This window comes from Nesoenas mayeri (assembly GCF_963082525.1).
Source record: "Nesoenas mayeri genome assembly, chromosome: 3".
NCBI lineage: Eukaryota > Metazoa > Chordata > Aves > Columbiformes > Columbidae > Nesoenas > Nesoenas mayeri.
Genome location: NC_137544.1, coordinates 63,184,260 through 63,200,341, shown reverse-complemented (window position 1 = coordinate 63,200,341; position 16,082 = coordinate 63,184,260). Strand labels below are relative to the sequence as shown.

At 41.6% G+C, this 16,082-nt stretch overlaps 1 protein-coding gene across 1 annotated transcript in view; it reads right to left on the bottom strand.

Moving 5' to 3' along the window:
* PHACTR2 (phosphatase and actin regulator 2) overlaps positions 1-13,795 on the bottom strand; it is a gene marked incomplete at both ends in the record, with an annotated part of 128,741 nt that extends 114,946 nt beyond the window's left edge. The window contains one exon of the mRNA XM_080341429.1: positions 13,651-13,795. Within this exon, the coding sequence (XP_080197555.1) occupies positions 13,651-13,795 (145 nt within the window). The remainder of the gene's footprint in view (positions 1-13,650) is intronic.
* Between the last annotated feature and the right edge of the window lie 2,287 nt (positions 13,796-16,082).

Below are 16,082 nucleotides of genomic sequence, written 5' to 3'. Positions count from 1 at the left end.
GCCTCTCAGGTCTGCTGGCCGCCACAGATAGATGGGCTACTGCAGAAATTGATGGTAGATGGAGAGCACCCCCAGTTTTCTCACACTTGATAGGCATTGCAGTGGAAAAGATTTGGAGAATAAAGATTTTCCACAGAACAGGAATGAAGGGAGCAGAGCCCCAAAGTGGTTTGTTAGAAATGAAATGGAAGAGACAGAGCAGAATCAACTGATTTTTCTGGATTAAAAAAATAATTTGTTCTGTTTGTGGACGTAATGGTGGCATTATCAAAGAACTGTCAAAAATTGGAATGGCTTTTGTTCCTGTTGGGGATCTTTCACATTTTAAACTCTCTCCATCTTCCTTTGCTATCTGAGTCTGTACTTTTTTCCTCCTTTTGATGCCACAAAGGACTAGCTGAATGGAAGGAGGTAATATCCCTCATGTCAGAGAAGAAGAACCGACAAGCTCCTCACTCCCACTCACAGGCAGAAGAGGTTGGAGTAACTCTGCACATGACAGAGCACAGGCAGAGCTCTCATCCCATGAGGAAACTCTCTCCCATGAAGCCAGGCTGCCTGGAGACTCCCACATCATCAAGCGTATCTTCATAGGGCTTCACAGAAGTCACTACATAATGTTACCTATGATGAAATTGCTGTAGATGCTTTCTACTTGCTCCCTGTTTAATTTCATTTGGAAAACAATCTCACATTTATTTTTATCATTATTGAGCCTGGGCAACCATAAAACTTGCTAATGCACGTCATGCTTGCTTACATCAGGATTTTCTTAAGAGGCTGGAACCAAAAAAAACCCAGTCTGGTCCCAAAGGGACTTTTGCCTTCCAGAGGATTGTGATATTAAACTGTAGGTCACCTCATATTTGTAAAGTGTTCTGAAGAGGCTTTCCTGGGAAAAAAAAAGCTGCAGCCATGTATTTCAGTCTGAGCCAAGGCCTTTTGAAGTCAATAGCAGCACTGGTAGCCACTAGTGTACCAATATCATGAATCAAGCCTCCAGAAACATGAGGATGACATAGAAAGCATATTATAACTCCATTTAGAATTTAAAAAAAAAAAAAAACAACAGTAGATTTTTCTGTCTCTTTCTCCTACTTTCTGAATGCCTGGGCATGGCAGGATCATGTTTTCAGAAGTTTTCAACACAAAAAAAGCCCAGCAGCCATTGGAGGAAAAAAAAAAGTAACCATGAGACCATGAGAATGTGACTATAAGAGCCAAACCAAAACAGCATTAAACACTGGAAAGTCACAGTGAAATCACAAGCCCAGAAACACTGTAGTAGACTTCAATGACAGTGTGCTGTTGCGTTTAGAAGAGGACTGCCCAGCAGCTCACGGTGAAGCTCAGTTGGGTGGCAGTCACAGTGATGGCTTGGCTGGATCACGCTGACGTAGCTCAAGCCGTGTGCCCCACTGAAGAGTGCTTGGCCTGCTGGAAGTGCTGGGTCTCCTCCCTTTTCTCAAAAGCAATGCATTTGCTGAGAGATCAAAATGTCCATATTATCTACTAACACTACACCAAATACACTGGAATGGGAAGAAAAATGTCAGCACAGACCTAAGGGGAAAGTGGCTGTCCAGCCCTTTCTCCTTCTGTGGCAATCTCAAAGCACTGTGACCAAAACCTGCTTCATGCTCAAAGCAAGGGTGTGTGTGGCTGGCTTTCAGCCTTCAGCCTCTCTCTTGGAGATGCCTGATAGCTACCAACTGGCTCCTTCCTTCCTTCCCTGTGACTTTGCACCTGTCCTTTCCAGCAGGGAAAGCAAGGCTCCACCAGTCTGATAGCTAGAAGCTTGTATTTCAGTGGTTTAGGAAAACATCATTTAAATGAACTGGACTGAACTGAAGGTGGTTAGTTATTTTTTCATATATACACACATAATTATACCCAAGAACCTATAAATACCTATGGACAAGACATACCTGATATGCTCTTATTCCTTGTATGTCATGAATTCTCAACAGTAGAACCCATACTGCAATTTTACATATAGAATATACAACCCTACTAAAAACTGGCCTGTGGTGCTATGACAGAGTATTTCAATGCCCACTACCCACATGATTCAGCTGATGTTCAGTGCTGTTGCAGAAATTCCCAGGCTCAGGGCAATCCACTGCAGGACATGATGTCCCACAGAGTAGGACAGAGGGAAGATATTCCATTAGAAGACGAGCAAGGAATTCCAGTTCCCTGAACCAAAGCAGCCTTTACTGAAAGAGTCTTAAGCATCAGAATGAATCCCACAGACATTTACACCTACCAAATCCCACTGACCCTGGCTTCTGATTTCTCCTTGGTACAATTATTACACTAGCCAAATCACTTTCACAGTGACCCCAAATTGCCTCAAAACATGAAAGGCATTCTTGCAACAACTCTGTTTCAAAAAGATTAGGGTCCTACTAAAAAAAAAGGAAAATAGGACTACTGAAAAGTGTACGTATTTTGATAGCTTTTATTGACATTTAAAAGGATTAAAATCAGAAATCACTTGCATGTATTTTTAAAACTCAGGCCCTTCTTATAAAAGTGCATAAGTTGAAGCATCTAATCCTGAGTCTGATGCATATATGTGATTTACAGAGTTCTTTCTGGATTATTTGTCCTTCTCTCCTTTGTTATGATAATCAATGTCTGTATAAGAACATTTTGGATCAAATCTCATTTACTTCATACATGATATGCATGAAGCTTAGTTTTCTGGGATTTATTTCCTGTATGATGTATATATAACTGAAACAAATTAACTGGAGCAGAAGTATGGAGTTCTAATAAGTATTAGAATTCTCTTTACTAATTAGTGCCTGAATTAAAATCTCCCTGACAGTATTTCTTTAAAAATAGCAATGGGCTTAGAAGACAGACAAAACTTTTTTATTCAATAGACTTTGCACTGTCAAGATCCCAGTGCCTAGAATTCATCTAAATATTTTAAATATTCATCTAAGTATATGTTTATCTTAAGCCTAGGGTAAAAGTGAGTGCAATACCACTCCTTTTCAAAATGCTGAGGGAGAATTGCCTTTGTTTTTGTCCTTTCATTTCACTTATTGTCAGTTATTTCACTGCTACTTGGGAGAATTCCTTCCCATTTCTTTCTCTTCCCTCTGCCACAGATCGGGGGACATAGATGTGGCTCTTCCATCCGGCCAAAAACCAAGTTCCATCTTCACCTCCTTAATCCAGTGCGTCTGATGAAGGTTGCATGCTCAGTCCTGTGTCCCCCACTGTCGTTCCTGATTTGGACTAAACATAGAACAATAAAAAAAACCACAACTGCAACAGACCCTGCTCATTGCCACTGCAAAACAGCTTCTTCTCACTTTTTAGTGCATTTCCAGCTCTGACTTTAAATGTTTCCAGCAGGGAAGCTCTCACTGTTCCTCCTGAGACACTATTCCACAGCCAAATAAATCTCACTCCCAAGAAACCTCCTTTACACATGTTCCCTCCTGTGTTTGCAGCACCTTTCCAATCTTGGCCTAGGACTAGTGGAACAAATACGTTTTTTCCCCATGGCGTTTACATGATAATGCAATAAAGTTGCAAAAGGTGTGGGCTCCACTGAGTAACTTTCATTCATCAGGAATTTATGTAATATCAGTTTGTGTACTGCTTGCAATAGATGATTTCTAATTTTGATAAATGACAACAACTCCACCAAAGTGCAACACCATGTCAAACAGACAATGTAATTACAAACTCCATAAGCAAATAAGTAAAGAGAATCTTTACTTAAACTGCAGACACCAAAACTAAGTCTGATGGGTCTTTTTCCTCCTGAATTCAGTAGGCTGGTTACAGACACCTTGCCAGCACTTGCTCTGTCAGTGATGTCTCATTTCTCTTTCTAAAAGACTGGTGGCTGTGTTATTTTAGACATTGTAAAAGTGCTTGTGTTTGCATTTTACTTAACGCAGCTTGAGTTGAGTGATTCCAAAGTAACACCTAACTTGCCATTAGGCAATTACCTTGCTATTTCGGGATAGTGCGCCACCTTCCCTCTCCCAAGGATGGGCAAATCTGCAGAGCTACTCGTCTCCAGGTGCTGCCTCCTCCACGACAGGCACCAAGTGAAAGGCTTTTTTTGTCCTTGTGGAAGCTGCAAGAGGATGAATTTCCTTCCAGGGTCTGGTGTTGATCAGGAGAGCTCTTTGACACAAAGCCAAAAAAGGGCAAGCAGCGCATCTGAAGCCCCAAGCTCACTCTAAATACTCTTGCCTCGATAGCTGAAAGAAAGACATTCACTCTGCTGTTTCCCTCCAGGTCTGGCAGATCCTGCACTGCAAGGGTGCAGCTTTCAGATGCTGCTTCTGATACACCACTAAATGCACAAGCTCCAGTAAAATGTGTTCAGGTACCATGTGCTCAGTGATAAACATCCATACCACAGTGTGAAATGGGTGCTGTTGGCTTGTCAGCCAAAATCACCTACAAAATCATATATACATTCACTAGCCCACCTTGTGAAGATCCCGTTAAACAAATTCCAAGCTGACTATATAAATAACAGAAAGTTCTGAAAATAACTGTATTGATTCTTTGGAAATCTTTTGCCAAAATGATTTTTGCTATTTGCAGATCAAAATCAGTTGTTCACCTGAATCTCCAAAGAATAAGGCAAAATTCATAGCAGATGTGTTTCCAAAGACTTAAATAGCTGGGTGGTAGCGGGTAGCATAGTTTTTTTATTTGCTATTCACTAAGATAAGCACAGTGTGAAATATTGCCATCCAGTTTTGTTTACAGCAAGGCCTAAGAGGAAGATACCACTTTTTTTTTAATGTTCAGGGCTCTAAAGTCAAAAGGCCGGAAGAATAATGCCATGCCCCTGGGAAACTGTAACTCTCCCTCTCAGCTTGCTCCTAAGGGTACAGAGCTGAGAGTCTACTCAGAGAAACACAGAGGTGCCCATAGCCGAGGTAACAAAAGCAGCGTGCCATGCATCATCCTTGGGGCGAGAGCAGTTCATATCATGACGTGGGTTGTCCACAGGTCCCTGATACGTTACTCTTGCTTGGGCTGTGTAAGTAAAATGACTTATTTCAAGTCCAACACTTCCGAGTTTGCAAAAACTGCTTTTAATCAGAAAAAAAATCAGAAAAAAACCCCACCAAACTTGTAGAAGTTGCCTTTTCATGCTACACTTTGGTAGCACTCATCATTTTCAGATAAAAAGTTCACAGTTTCATTGGTGGTTTAAACCACTAACATGAAATGTCAGCCCAGACACTGGGCAACAGGGGGAATAAATAAAAAAGCAGCAAGCACATGACTGCTAATTATCCGTTCACTCACAGAGTTTAAATATAGCTGCCTGTGTTTGAACACAGAGAAGGCTTGCAATTAGGGCACATTCAACTGTTAATGCACCACAACCCCTTCTTTACTGTGCTTGTAGCTGACACAAAACAATACCTCCACAGCAATTCTACTTGATGCCTGTAATTTTCTTGAGCACTTTGTTTATTAGTCATCGACATATCTTAAAAGTTGTGATTCTCCCCCCAAAAGCAAAACCACATGATTTTGAGAGAGAGCTTTGTTCAACATGCTTTTTATGCCTGGTTCCATGAAATACTTCCTTATACGTCCTTATTCTTTTAAAAAGGTATCTGAACATTCAAAGAATTTAATATCCAATGATTTAGCCATGACAAAGTAAAGTGGCAGTGGTTATACCTGCCCTGTATATGTGGATGGGGTCTCCTAGAAATACCACATTTTTTTGCCAGGGAAATTCTGGCATTTCTCTGCTGCCTTTGTTCCTATTCATGTTCCCCAAACTAGACAAAAAAAAACCCCTTCCTATATAAACTTTTTCATAGGATGAAAAATTCTAAAAAACTTAGATTATATTTTTGGAGTCACAATTTATTATTTTCAAATTTTGTCAGATATTTCTCCTGCAAATGCAGAAACATGCCCGACATAGGATTATTTCTAAAAAAAAAAAAAAGTGAATTTTTCATATTTCATCAGGATACATTTGTATTAAAAAAAAGGTTAGCTAAGTTAACAACTTTAAATAATGTACGGATTGTGCCAGACTTCAGCCTTTTCCTAATCATTACCACTGTGCCAAGTTTAATCTTAAAAAGGCTCTGAAGCACTTCTCCTTTGTTTCTAATATTCAGCAACCCTGTTTTTTTTCGTTTTTAGTTCTTTTTTTCTCTTCCCAATGAATTCTTAAAACTGAATGAATCTCTGCTCTGCTTGTACAAATTATGACTTTTATCTCACTGTGACAGTCAGAAAATAAACTTTATGTTTGCAGATTTATAGTCCATTCACATCTCAGTCTCTGGGGTCAAAGAGCCTCTAACATCTGAGAAGCACTGGAGTGCATCAGACTTGAGTGGGCAGGACAGAACTTGGCACATACACAGCCAGACCTAGACAGAGCATCCTCAAAAGTGGTGTGTAGGCTATTGACACAATATGAATTAGATTTATTGGAAACTGTGGAGAAGACAGAATAGAAGCTAGTAAGTGAGAGAGGAATGAAAGAGTGCGGAGAAAGTAAAAGAAAAAAGAGCTGAGTGCCTTTTATTTCCAGTATGGTTTGGATAGGAACAACTTGGGTAAAGGTGCCAAAACTGATGCATCCAGCTAACAGAAATAGTGTGTGGTACTGTGCAACTGGCCAAATTCCCCAAGTGGGAGCCAACACAATTTGTTTGTGAGACTGAAGTAATGTCTGAAGTTAAAGGGGAGGAAAAAGTAACTGCTTTTAATAGGAGTCCATTCTCCCCAAACAAATTCTTCTCCTTGATACTGTAAATTGTGCAAACATTAAAAAAAGTACAGCAAGATGAAAAATATGTGTTTAATTAGAAATTACCAATAAATGCCAGATTTTTCAGAAAATGAGGTGTTTAGTAAAAAAACCATGATCATTATTTCTAAGATAAGCCATTTACGTACAGTAGTTTAGCACATGAAGAGTCGCCATGTTGCCACCTCTGGTAGAATGTTTCCTCTTCTCCATTTCCCTCCCAGCTCCCCGCTGTTCAGCCTGTATTTCTCTGAATGTGGCCAAGTGGTTTTAACAACAACACGAGAAACCGAAAGGGCAATCCAGAATGTGCCAAAAATATAGAAAGATGAGAGAGAAGAGAGTAAGAATGTGTCTTACCACCAAAGCACACAGTGGTTTAAGCTGCTTTTTAGCTCCACTTTGTTATAAAGTCCTCTACCCAAGAGCACAGCAGACTTGCAAAGTGCCGTGGCTTTGAATCATAGAACGTAATGGGTTCAAACTGGAACACAAGAGGTTCCACTTAAATTTGAGAAGAAATTTCTTCTCAATGAGGGTGACAGAGCACTGGAACAGGCTGCCCAGGGAGGTTGTGGAGTCTCCTTCTCTGGAGACATTCAAAACCCACCTGGATGCCTTCCTGTGTAGCTTCATCTAGGTTTTCCTGCTCCAGCAGGGGGGTTGGACTAGATGATCTTTTGAGGTCCCTTCCAATCCCTAACATTCTGTGATTCTGTAATGTCCTGAGTCGGAAGGGACTCACAGGACCATTGAGTCCAATTTCTGTCCCCGCATGGGACAACCCCCATATTAAAGCAGTGCCAGTACTTCTGAGTCCACTATACTACATACTTGATACTGATACAATTCACTAATATTTCACTGCTTCAGCTGTTCAAAACTCAAAAATCCTAACAATATTAAAGGCACTTGTAGAATTTATACAGCACAACATATTAAAAGTCCAATCCTGCACCAAAACTGCGTGATGGGGAACAAGTTTTCTGAGGTCAGCACCGAGCGAAATGTTGACTGCCCACAAACTCTGCCTGTACTTCAGGAAGATCTCAGTGCTTTCCACGTAAATGAAAATCAAAAGCATCCCTTGTTGTGGTGGGTTTCAAGACTGACAGTTTCAAAGATACAGTAAAACGCTATTGAACTTGGAACACTGAAGCCAGGATTTTCTATTTTCTTCTAGATATTTTTCCTTCTGTGCCACCTGGTTTTTACCTGAAAAAAAACCTAACTTCTGCATCTGTTAAAATAGCAACATGCTAGGTAAAATGCTAGGGAGAAAAAAAAATTACCACCGAGATATATTTGCCTTATTCTAAAGCATATTAAATGAGAACTGCTAAAAATTGAAAAGCAAGACTAATACTGGTGTTATTAAAAACTGAAATCTTACAGAATTTCTTGCACTGAAAAGATTCTGACTTCAAAAAGCAAAAAGAAATAAAAATGTAAAGTCTTCACCAATCTTTAAAAAACCTGCCAACTATCCTCAGCCTTTTGACATTAAATAGTGCCTGCTTCTTCAGGAAATAATAGCAAAAAGAGTAGGAATCAGGGGGCAGGGGGAGGGGGGAAGAAAGAGAAATTATTTATGCTAACATTGGATTTGATTGATTAAACGTTTAGGTTTTAAAACAAGAAAAAAACCAAGTTGTTTACATTACAAGAGACAGAATAAAAAGTCTTCTTCAACTATTATTTAGATTACTTCTTCAGGCTTCATACTTGACGTGCGGTCTGATATTAAATGGTTACTGTCTAGAAGCCACACATCTGCAGGAAGTGCTAAATACCAAAGGGCCTTAAGAAACTAAAATACACACAGTAGCAAAATGCTGAACAGATCACACAGTCAGCTACCGATTAGTTGCTACAAAATACACATTAAATCACACACTGTGAATGTTTGCAGTCCAAGCTGGGTCATGTGTAAGTGACACATAGCATACGTGGTTTGTATTTCTAAATCATAGTGTTCCCTGTATTCTCAGTGTTTCCCATTTCACACTTAATCAGGGTTAATCCCAAGATGATATCCCAGTTATTCTGCAAGAGTTGGTGTGCAATAATGTCTTTTAGTCCAGGATAAAACAGGCAGATTCTTATTTCCTATGCAATATTTTATGAACTCGTATTAGAAACAGCTAGTGGTATTCTGGCACACACTTCTTCCCTGCACATCTACCTAATCTTAAAAACAAAACAGTTTTCAGACAGACTTAAACTTTGTCAATGCATGCAGCACAAAATGTTATATGATTCCTGGATTTTTTCCTCAGCACGCTTCTGAAACTACAAGTTATACGTATGGATGACTGGAATTAGATTTAATATCATGGGATGATAGTCTGAGTGTGTTTTCAGCTTATGAAGTATTAGATGCTTCAAGTCCATAACCATATGTCAAATTTCATGTGGTTAAGATTGCCGCCTCTTTTTGATAGCTCAGATTTTAAAATTGATGGGGAAATATCAATGTGGACTTTGGGACAGCATGCACTACTTCTTGGAAATTAAGCAGTCATGTTGACTTTAGTTTCTAAAGCCTCAACAATGATGATTTGTCTTAACTTTTACTACACTTTTGTACCCCAAACTTTGCCTTGGGCTTCTTGTAAAGTTTATACCTTGATATATGTTGGAAAAAAAAAAAAAAAAAAAAAAAGTCCTGCTTAATAGGATGGAGTCACATTTCCCCGTAACTCTCATATTTTCATATAATGTACTAGAGCCAGATACTTTATTTATGAGTGTTCTTCTACATCACGAGGCTGCTCCCCCCATTACCCCCAGCTGATGACTGAAAAACATCATCTATCTAACTGCCCTTCCAAAACACATCTGATGTCTTCTTCACAAACACCAAATTCAATTTCCATAGACTTCGGTAGGACTCTTGTCCAGCCTTTCCCTGTCTGCTGCAACCCACCATCTGGAGTATAGTCTGAGGTATTGATTAATTGCTGTCTGAATTCTCATGCAGGGTTATGTGGGTTTGTTTGGTTTTTTGCTTGGTTTTGGTTGTGTTGTTGGGGTTTTTTTTTCTGTCTATCATCAGGAAGGCCTGAAACAGGCATGAAAGGAACAGAAACATGCATGAGGAGCTCACCCCTACCTGAAAGGTGTGCTTTTTAGCAGTGGAACAAATTATCTGAAACTTCTACTTCTTGCTAAAGAGCAAGACCTCAAGAGGAACTGCAACAATGCGACGGTGTCAATCCAGAAGTGGGGAAATGGCTGTTTTTTTGACTTCTGGTCTGAGCAGTAAAGTTCCCTTTTCACCAAGATGTACTGCACAACAAACCTCACCACCTTCGGAACAAAATGCAAGGCTGTACAGCAAAAACCACAACACTAAATAGAGAGCAAACTGCAAACTGTCTACATGGACATGCAGATAAAGAACTGGCACCACAGTAGCTGAGGTTGGTGTCTGAGGGCTGTCACAAACAGAACCGCCGGCATTGTGTTGCAACCGGAGCACAAAGGCGGCCAATATGAAACAGCAGCCTCTGCCTCGACCCTTTACCCTGGGGCTCACCACTCATGCTGAGAGCTGTCCTCAGGCCCGTGGGCACCAAATCTGCATTTTGGAGAAGTTCTGGGAAAGCATTTCACCAGGGTCTTTATTTCAAATGCAGTTCAGTCCCCATCTATGCCAGGCAAATCAAGAAACTTGGCTAACTTGATCCGCCTTTAAGGTGTGCTTAAATCTAGCCACTAAATGTGGAAGGCTGCTTAAAGATATGTAATTCAAGTAGCATTCTTGCTGTGGCTCTGGTGCTTCTCTGAAATTTCAGGAGCATATTTTTTTCTTCACCAATCTCCTAGAGATGCTCTGACATACTAGCCAGCTGTCAGGTGGGGTGTACTGTGATGCTGAAGTGATGCACAGGCTATGCATCCCACAGAGGCTCCAGACTTCACTGCACTTTTTCAAGGTCTAAATCAAAAGCCGAGGTCATATCACCCTTATTCTTGATGAGGATCACCTTATTCCTCCCAGCATTTACCAGCAGCAAAGTTGGAAGGTAAAGGCCTGGTACAACAATGGATGAGGTGACAGCCTAGAGAGGGAAATTAAGTAATCTTCTACCATTAACCCTAAGAGAAAAGGCCAGCTTTAAGAAGAAAAAAAAGCATTGAAAGTATACTGTCCTCACAAACTGGACCATGGCTGATACGTCTCATGGCTGAGACACTGCCAAGTGACACCAGGAAGTTATTAGTTTCAGCATAGGGTAATAGCAGAGAAGGAGTAGTGGTAAGAAAGAACAGGCAGCGCAAAGGTACCACCCGATCAGCTTCACTCTACTGTCAGGATACACACAGAATAAAAAAACAAGAAATAAAAAAGCAGATGCATTTTATGAGCCACTGCCAAAGCTGCTTTTAGAAAAGCTATTATATTTCCCTTAGCTAGAAATGTCTACAAATATTGTCTCTTAACAGAACCTGCATTGAGAATGGTGGATCAGAAGGTGGTAAAGCACATGACAGTGCGAACTGTCTATAGCGGTACCAATCCATCCCTGATGGAGTATGAGGAGACAATATCATCTCCTCAGCACAAATGGCTTTGGGATCTAGAAAATGAAGAGAAATATGCAACAGAAATTGCAACTTGTGTCTTCCAAGCGAATCACTCCAGGAACAGGCAGTAAGCAAATATTTTGCAGGTTATTTAAAATGCAAATTGTTCTTTTCTAAATTAACAGCTGTAGTACAGGTAACATCCGATGTAAATGAGTGACCTACTTTAAACTAATCAAATGGTACAGCCAGAGAGAGTCAGAAGTGAAAAATAATAATAAGGCTCATGTCATTTATCTAAGTGCTTCACATTTCTGTCCCCATTAAGGTTGTTCTCCAGGTTAGTGGGGGAACGAAAATGCAAGTTATTTTAATGGCATCTCAGTATGAAAACAATTATCTAACCACCACATTAAAAATTTAACAGCTTTGCATCTTTAATGCATACTTGCCTTTTTAAAGAGGAAATCAACAGTTGTGTGGCAGCATGCAAGTATTTTTGTTGTGCCCAATGAGCACCTGGAAAAAATACAGGAAGCAACAATGGAGAAAATACAGAATGAAAGAAAAGATGTTGAAAAAATAAAAACCAGAGAAAGCAACGCTTGCCACTTGATGGCAGGAAGCACATCCTCAAAATTAAATGAAAAAAATCAAGTAGGGCAACAGAGAGGCCTAAATTTTCTGTGTATGAAACTACAAATAACAACACATCTTTTAAAATGCCATCATTTTATCTCCAATGGATTTGCCAGTCTCTTTTAATGAACCCAGCTCATTGTTAGTAGTCTTGTAGTTGAGCTAACAACCAAGATAGTCTAACACAGACATCGTCTCAATATTTTCAGCCTCTGTGGTGATCCCTCTGCAACTGTGTTAAGACATCTTGTGTACACATCAGGTCACAGGTTGTTGTTCATGCAGGGTTCTTTCAGACAGTGCTGAAATATACCTTATACCTAGAAGCAGTCCTTTCTGATTTGGACAAAACAGTGGAACCTCGTCTCTCCTCCCTGTCCCAAATGTCCTTCAATGTTACTTTTAAGTAGACATGAGAAAAGGTAGAGCAGAAAAATATGCAGAAAACAGCACATGGACTTATTTTTGCTTGCAGCCTCTGGCTCCACAAGTTGAATCTACTTGGCCCTATTTGACTAAGCAACTTTTCACTCCCCTTCTCCTCATCAGGCAGGCATAGCCATATATTTGAGCACCCCCAAGCAAATGGTCTGCTTGATCTTAACACTCCCTGAGGAGCAAACATAAGAGGACATTGCGGTCCATTGCAGATCTGACCATGTGCTGCGCTGTCCTACTTGTGCTGCAGCAGAAGAGGTGCCTCAGGGCACTCAGGAGCTTCCCTGATGGCATTGTAGTGCACAGGTACCTCTGTGCAGTACAGTGTACAAGTGCATCTGAAATCCCTCCGTCACCAGGGACGTATGCACCTACAGTCCTCTTTTAGTCAATAGATAAGTGTTGATTTGCAGCCGGGCGAGCACACATTTTCAAAATGTACTCAGCAGTATGGAGACCAGAATTTCATTTTCCTTAATACTCGACCTCAGGAAACAGCTTGAGTAGAAAATAACCCCACCGAGTCTGTATTTATTTTACTTTGGACACTTTCAAATATCTGCACCGTAAACTAGGACTCTCACTTCCTCTCATTTTGCACAGCAAAGTTACTCTGAACTCTGTGGGAACCCTACTCTGTCCCAAAGGGCCAGCTTCCACCCCCAATCATCCCGTGTGTTCATGCAGTGATGACCTCCTGAAGGAGGATGGTGGGATACTGACTCACACATTTTGTTTTCCTCACCTGCTAATGAAAAAACTGAAGGAGATATAAGTGCACGAGGCTAAATTCTAACACACAATTGAAGCGTAATGTGTGAAGTGGCAGGATGAGGAGTTTTGATGTCCCTGTAATACACCCTAAAGCCTTCCTGGGGCTTTTCTGCTCTCACAGTCAAAGATGCTTCTGCAAATGGGTGGGTTCCCACGACTTTACCAGGATTCATTTAAACCTGAAAACATGGGTATGAACAGCCAGGAACTCGATGGACACAATCTTGTCCATTTACTGGAGTTCATCTAAACCTGAAAATATGAGTTTGAAAAGCTGGGAACTTTGTGAACACCATCTCAAGGCATAGAGCAAGCACTCCGTAAAACAGGGACCCACACTTTGACTACCAAGAGAAGACAGTCCCAGGTCTGGGAAGGCAAGACAGGGTGTGGAGGACGATCTTTTCCCAAATTCCCCAGTTTATCTCGGCTCGGGGGCCTCGGACGCAAGGACTCTCCCCTCCCTCCCTCCCCCTTACCTGAGCCGCCCACGTTGGACCGCAGCAGGCAGGTTCTCCGGAAGGAGGAGAAGGAGGAGATGTCGCTTTGGGAACGGCCACGGGGACCGGGTAAGGACCAAGCGGGCAGCGGTGCTCCCCCGCTGCTCCCCGGCCTCTCAGACATGGCCATCGGGGAGCCGAGAGGGACGGGGAGGAGAGAAGAGGAGGGAAAGAGGCGGCGAGGGAGGGGAAAGGGAAAGTTTGCAGAGGAAGAGCCGCCCTTCGCCTCCGACCGCCCCGCCGGAGCGGGGACGCCCCGCCGGGACGGTGACGGGGGTTTGGGGTCTTTTGGAGTCTAAATTTCATGTTTGCACAGGGGCGGAGGGACGGGTGCAGACGCATGGAGGGAGGGGACGCGGGGGGCTTCTCCTCCCCCGGGATGTCTTCGTGTTCCCCGCTCCCCCCATTTCCAACTCGGAAAAAATAAAAAAAAAAGTTTAAAAATAACCCAGCAACCGACACAACCATTTCTGTTTCGTGTAAGAGGGTGACCTCCCTCCTCCCCCGGCCGTCCCCCGCAAAAGTGGGAGGTTGCACAAGGCATCGCACCCCTGCAGCCAAACCGGGAGAGCCATGAGTCAAATCTCCTTACCTCCTCCCCCACATCCCCATTCGTCTTTCTTAAGGTCTGGGTTGCTGGCAAAAGGTTTTTCACAACAACTTTTCACGACCGTGTGATTCAACGTTTTGGGAGGAAGGCACTCCTGCCTCTCAGATCAGAAGCAGGAGTCACACCGACTTTGGCAAAAGCAAAATCAAGCCCTGTGGTTTTGTTTTCTGGCGTTTGTTTTACAGATACATTTTTGTGATACAATTCATCTTGAAAAGGATATTTAATATTTTCGCCACTTTGTACAGGCAAATAATTTTATATTCTGCCCTCAATAAAATCTTTCCTGCCCTGAAGCCACTGGCACAATGGCAAAGATAGATAGGACTTCACCCTCTATTTTTAATGCATCTAGTGCCATGTTATATAGCTATCAAATATGAAAGTTCCATTCAGACAGTATGAAAACATTCTAGCAGCTACCACTCCCCAGGTCTGAATGAAATCCCATCGAGTCAGAAACATGTCCATGTGAAATTCAGTTACTGGCCTCTGCTTCCCACCAAGCAACCAAGTGCCCTCGTCTCAAGGCCAAGTGCTGTGCAGCTCCCCAGGTGTGGTGGTTTTGCGTTCTTCCCAGCACTCATATGGCTCAGGCACCCTTTGCCTTTGTCCAAGCAATTGATTCAGTCCATGAGTCTCATATGTCAGCCATTAGACAGGTCAAAGAGTCTTTTCTGCTCAGCATCCCCCAGGGAACTGCCTTCGTTATTTCTTCTCCTTCTTCCCTTTGCTGAGAGGTCACCCTGCTCCTACCCTGGCTGCAGAGAGCTTTCCCAGCAGGACTGTGCTGCGAGAGCGAGAGGCAGGGGTTTCTCCTAGTGGGGTGCAGCAGTGAGCTCTATGCTTATAGACCTTCCTGTGAGGGCCTGGTGGCTCCAGCGTCACCCAGGCAGGCACGTCATACTTGGGTCTAGAGACCTTCCTGCAATCACAAACACTGCTCTTGTGTGATTTGCAAAATCTTGCAGTGTACTATTTTTATTATTTACCCTTTTCAACGTGCATCATTACAGATGTGACTGTGCACTGAGGGCCTTTTCCTGCTCGGGAGATTTTAGTAGCTGTGCCTGTGTGGGCTGGTGACATTTTCTGAACCTGCTTATGCCTTAATCAGAAGGGTACTCATGGTTGCTATTTACTGAACTGTTTTCTACTTTTTTTTTCTTTTTTCTTTTTTTTTTTTTTTTTTTCTTTTTAAAGGATGTGATGAAGTTCATTATTGGAATACACAGTTCCTGCTCCAAATTTCACCAAAGTCAATGGCAGGTCACTGATGTCAGTGGGCTTTGGGTCATAACCCTGAGCTTTTTAAAAATAATTTTTCCTTCAAAGCATTTTGAGACACAGAGCAGTTGTAACTTGGGCATGCTGTATAGAATGAGCTTCTGAGAGTCTGTTTCAAAATTCTCACATAAAGGAGTTACTCAGTGCCTGCAATCCTTTGGTGTGATAAAAAAGAGGAGAACACTAAGGAATCCAAAGATAAACTAGAAAAGATACCACAGGAAAAGGTCAAAGGTATTTAAGGATTCCTTTTGAGAAGCAAAGTGACATCTAAAGAGGTGAAAGTAAAAGAAGACATAGAGAAAGTAGGTCAACAAGGAACGTGAAAGAAATATGAAGAGGCTCCTATTGTGATATCAAAGTGCTTTTGCAAGAGTAATGTGAAGAGTCAGTTGAAAGAATGATACTACACAAGTCACAATGTTTTTTATAAGCCTGTAACTTAATATAGTCATCAAGGTACATAAATGCAAATATTAAAAAATATGCACTTCCTGTTTTCACAATAGTTTAG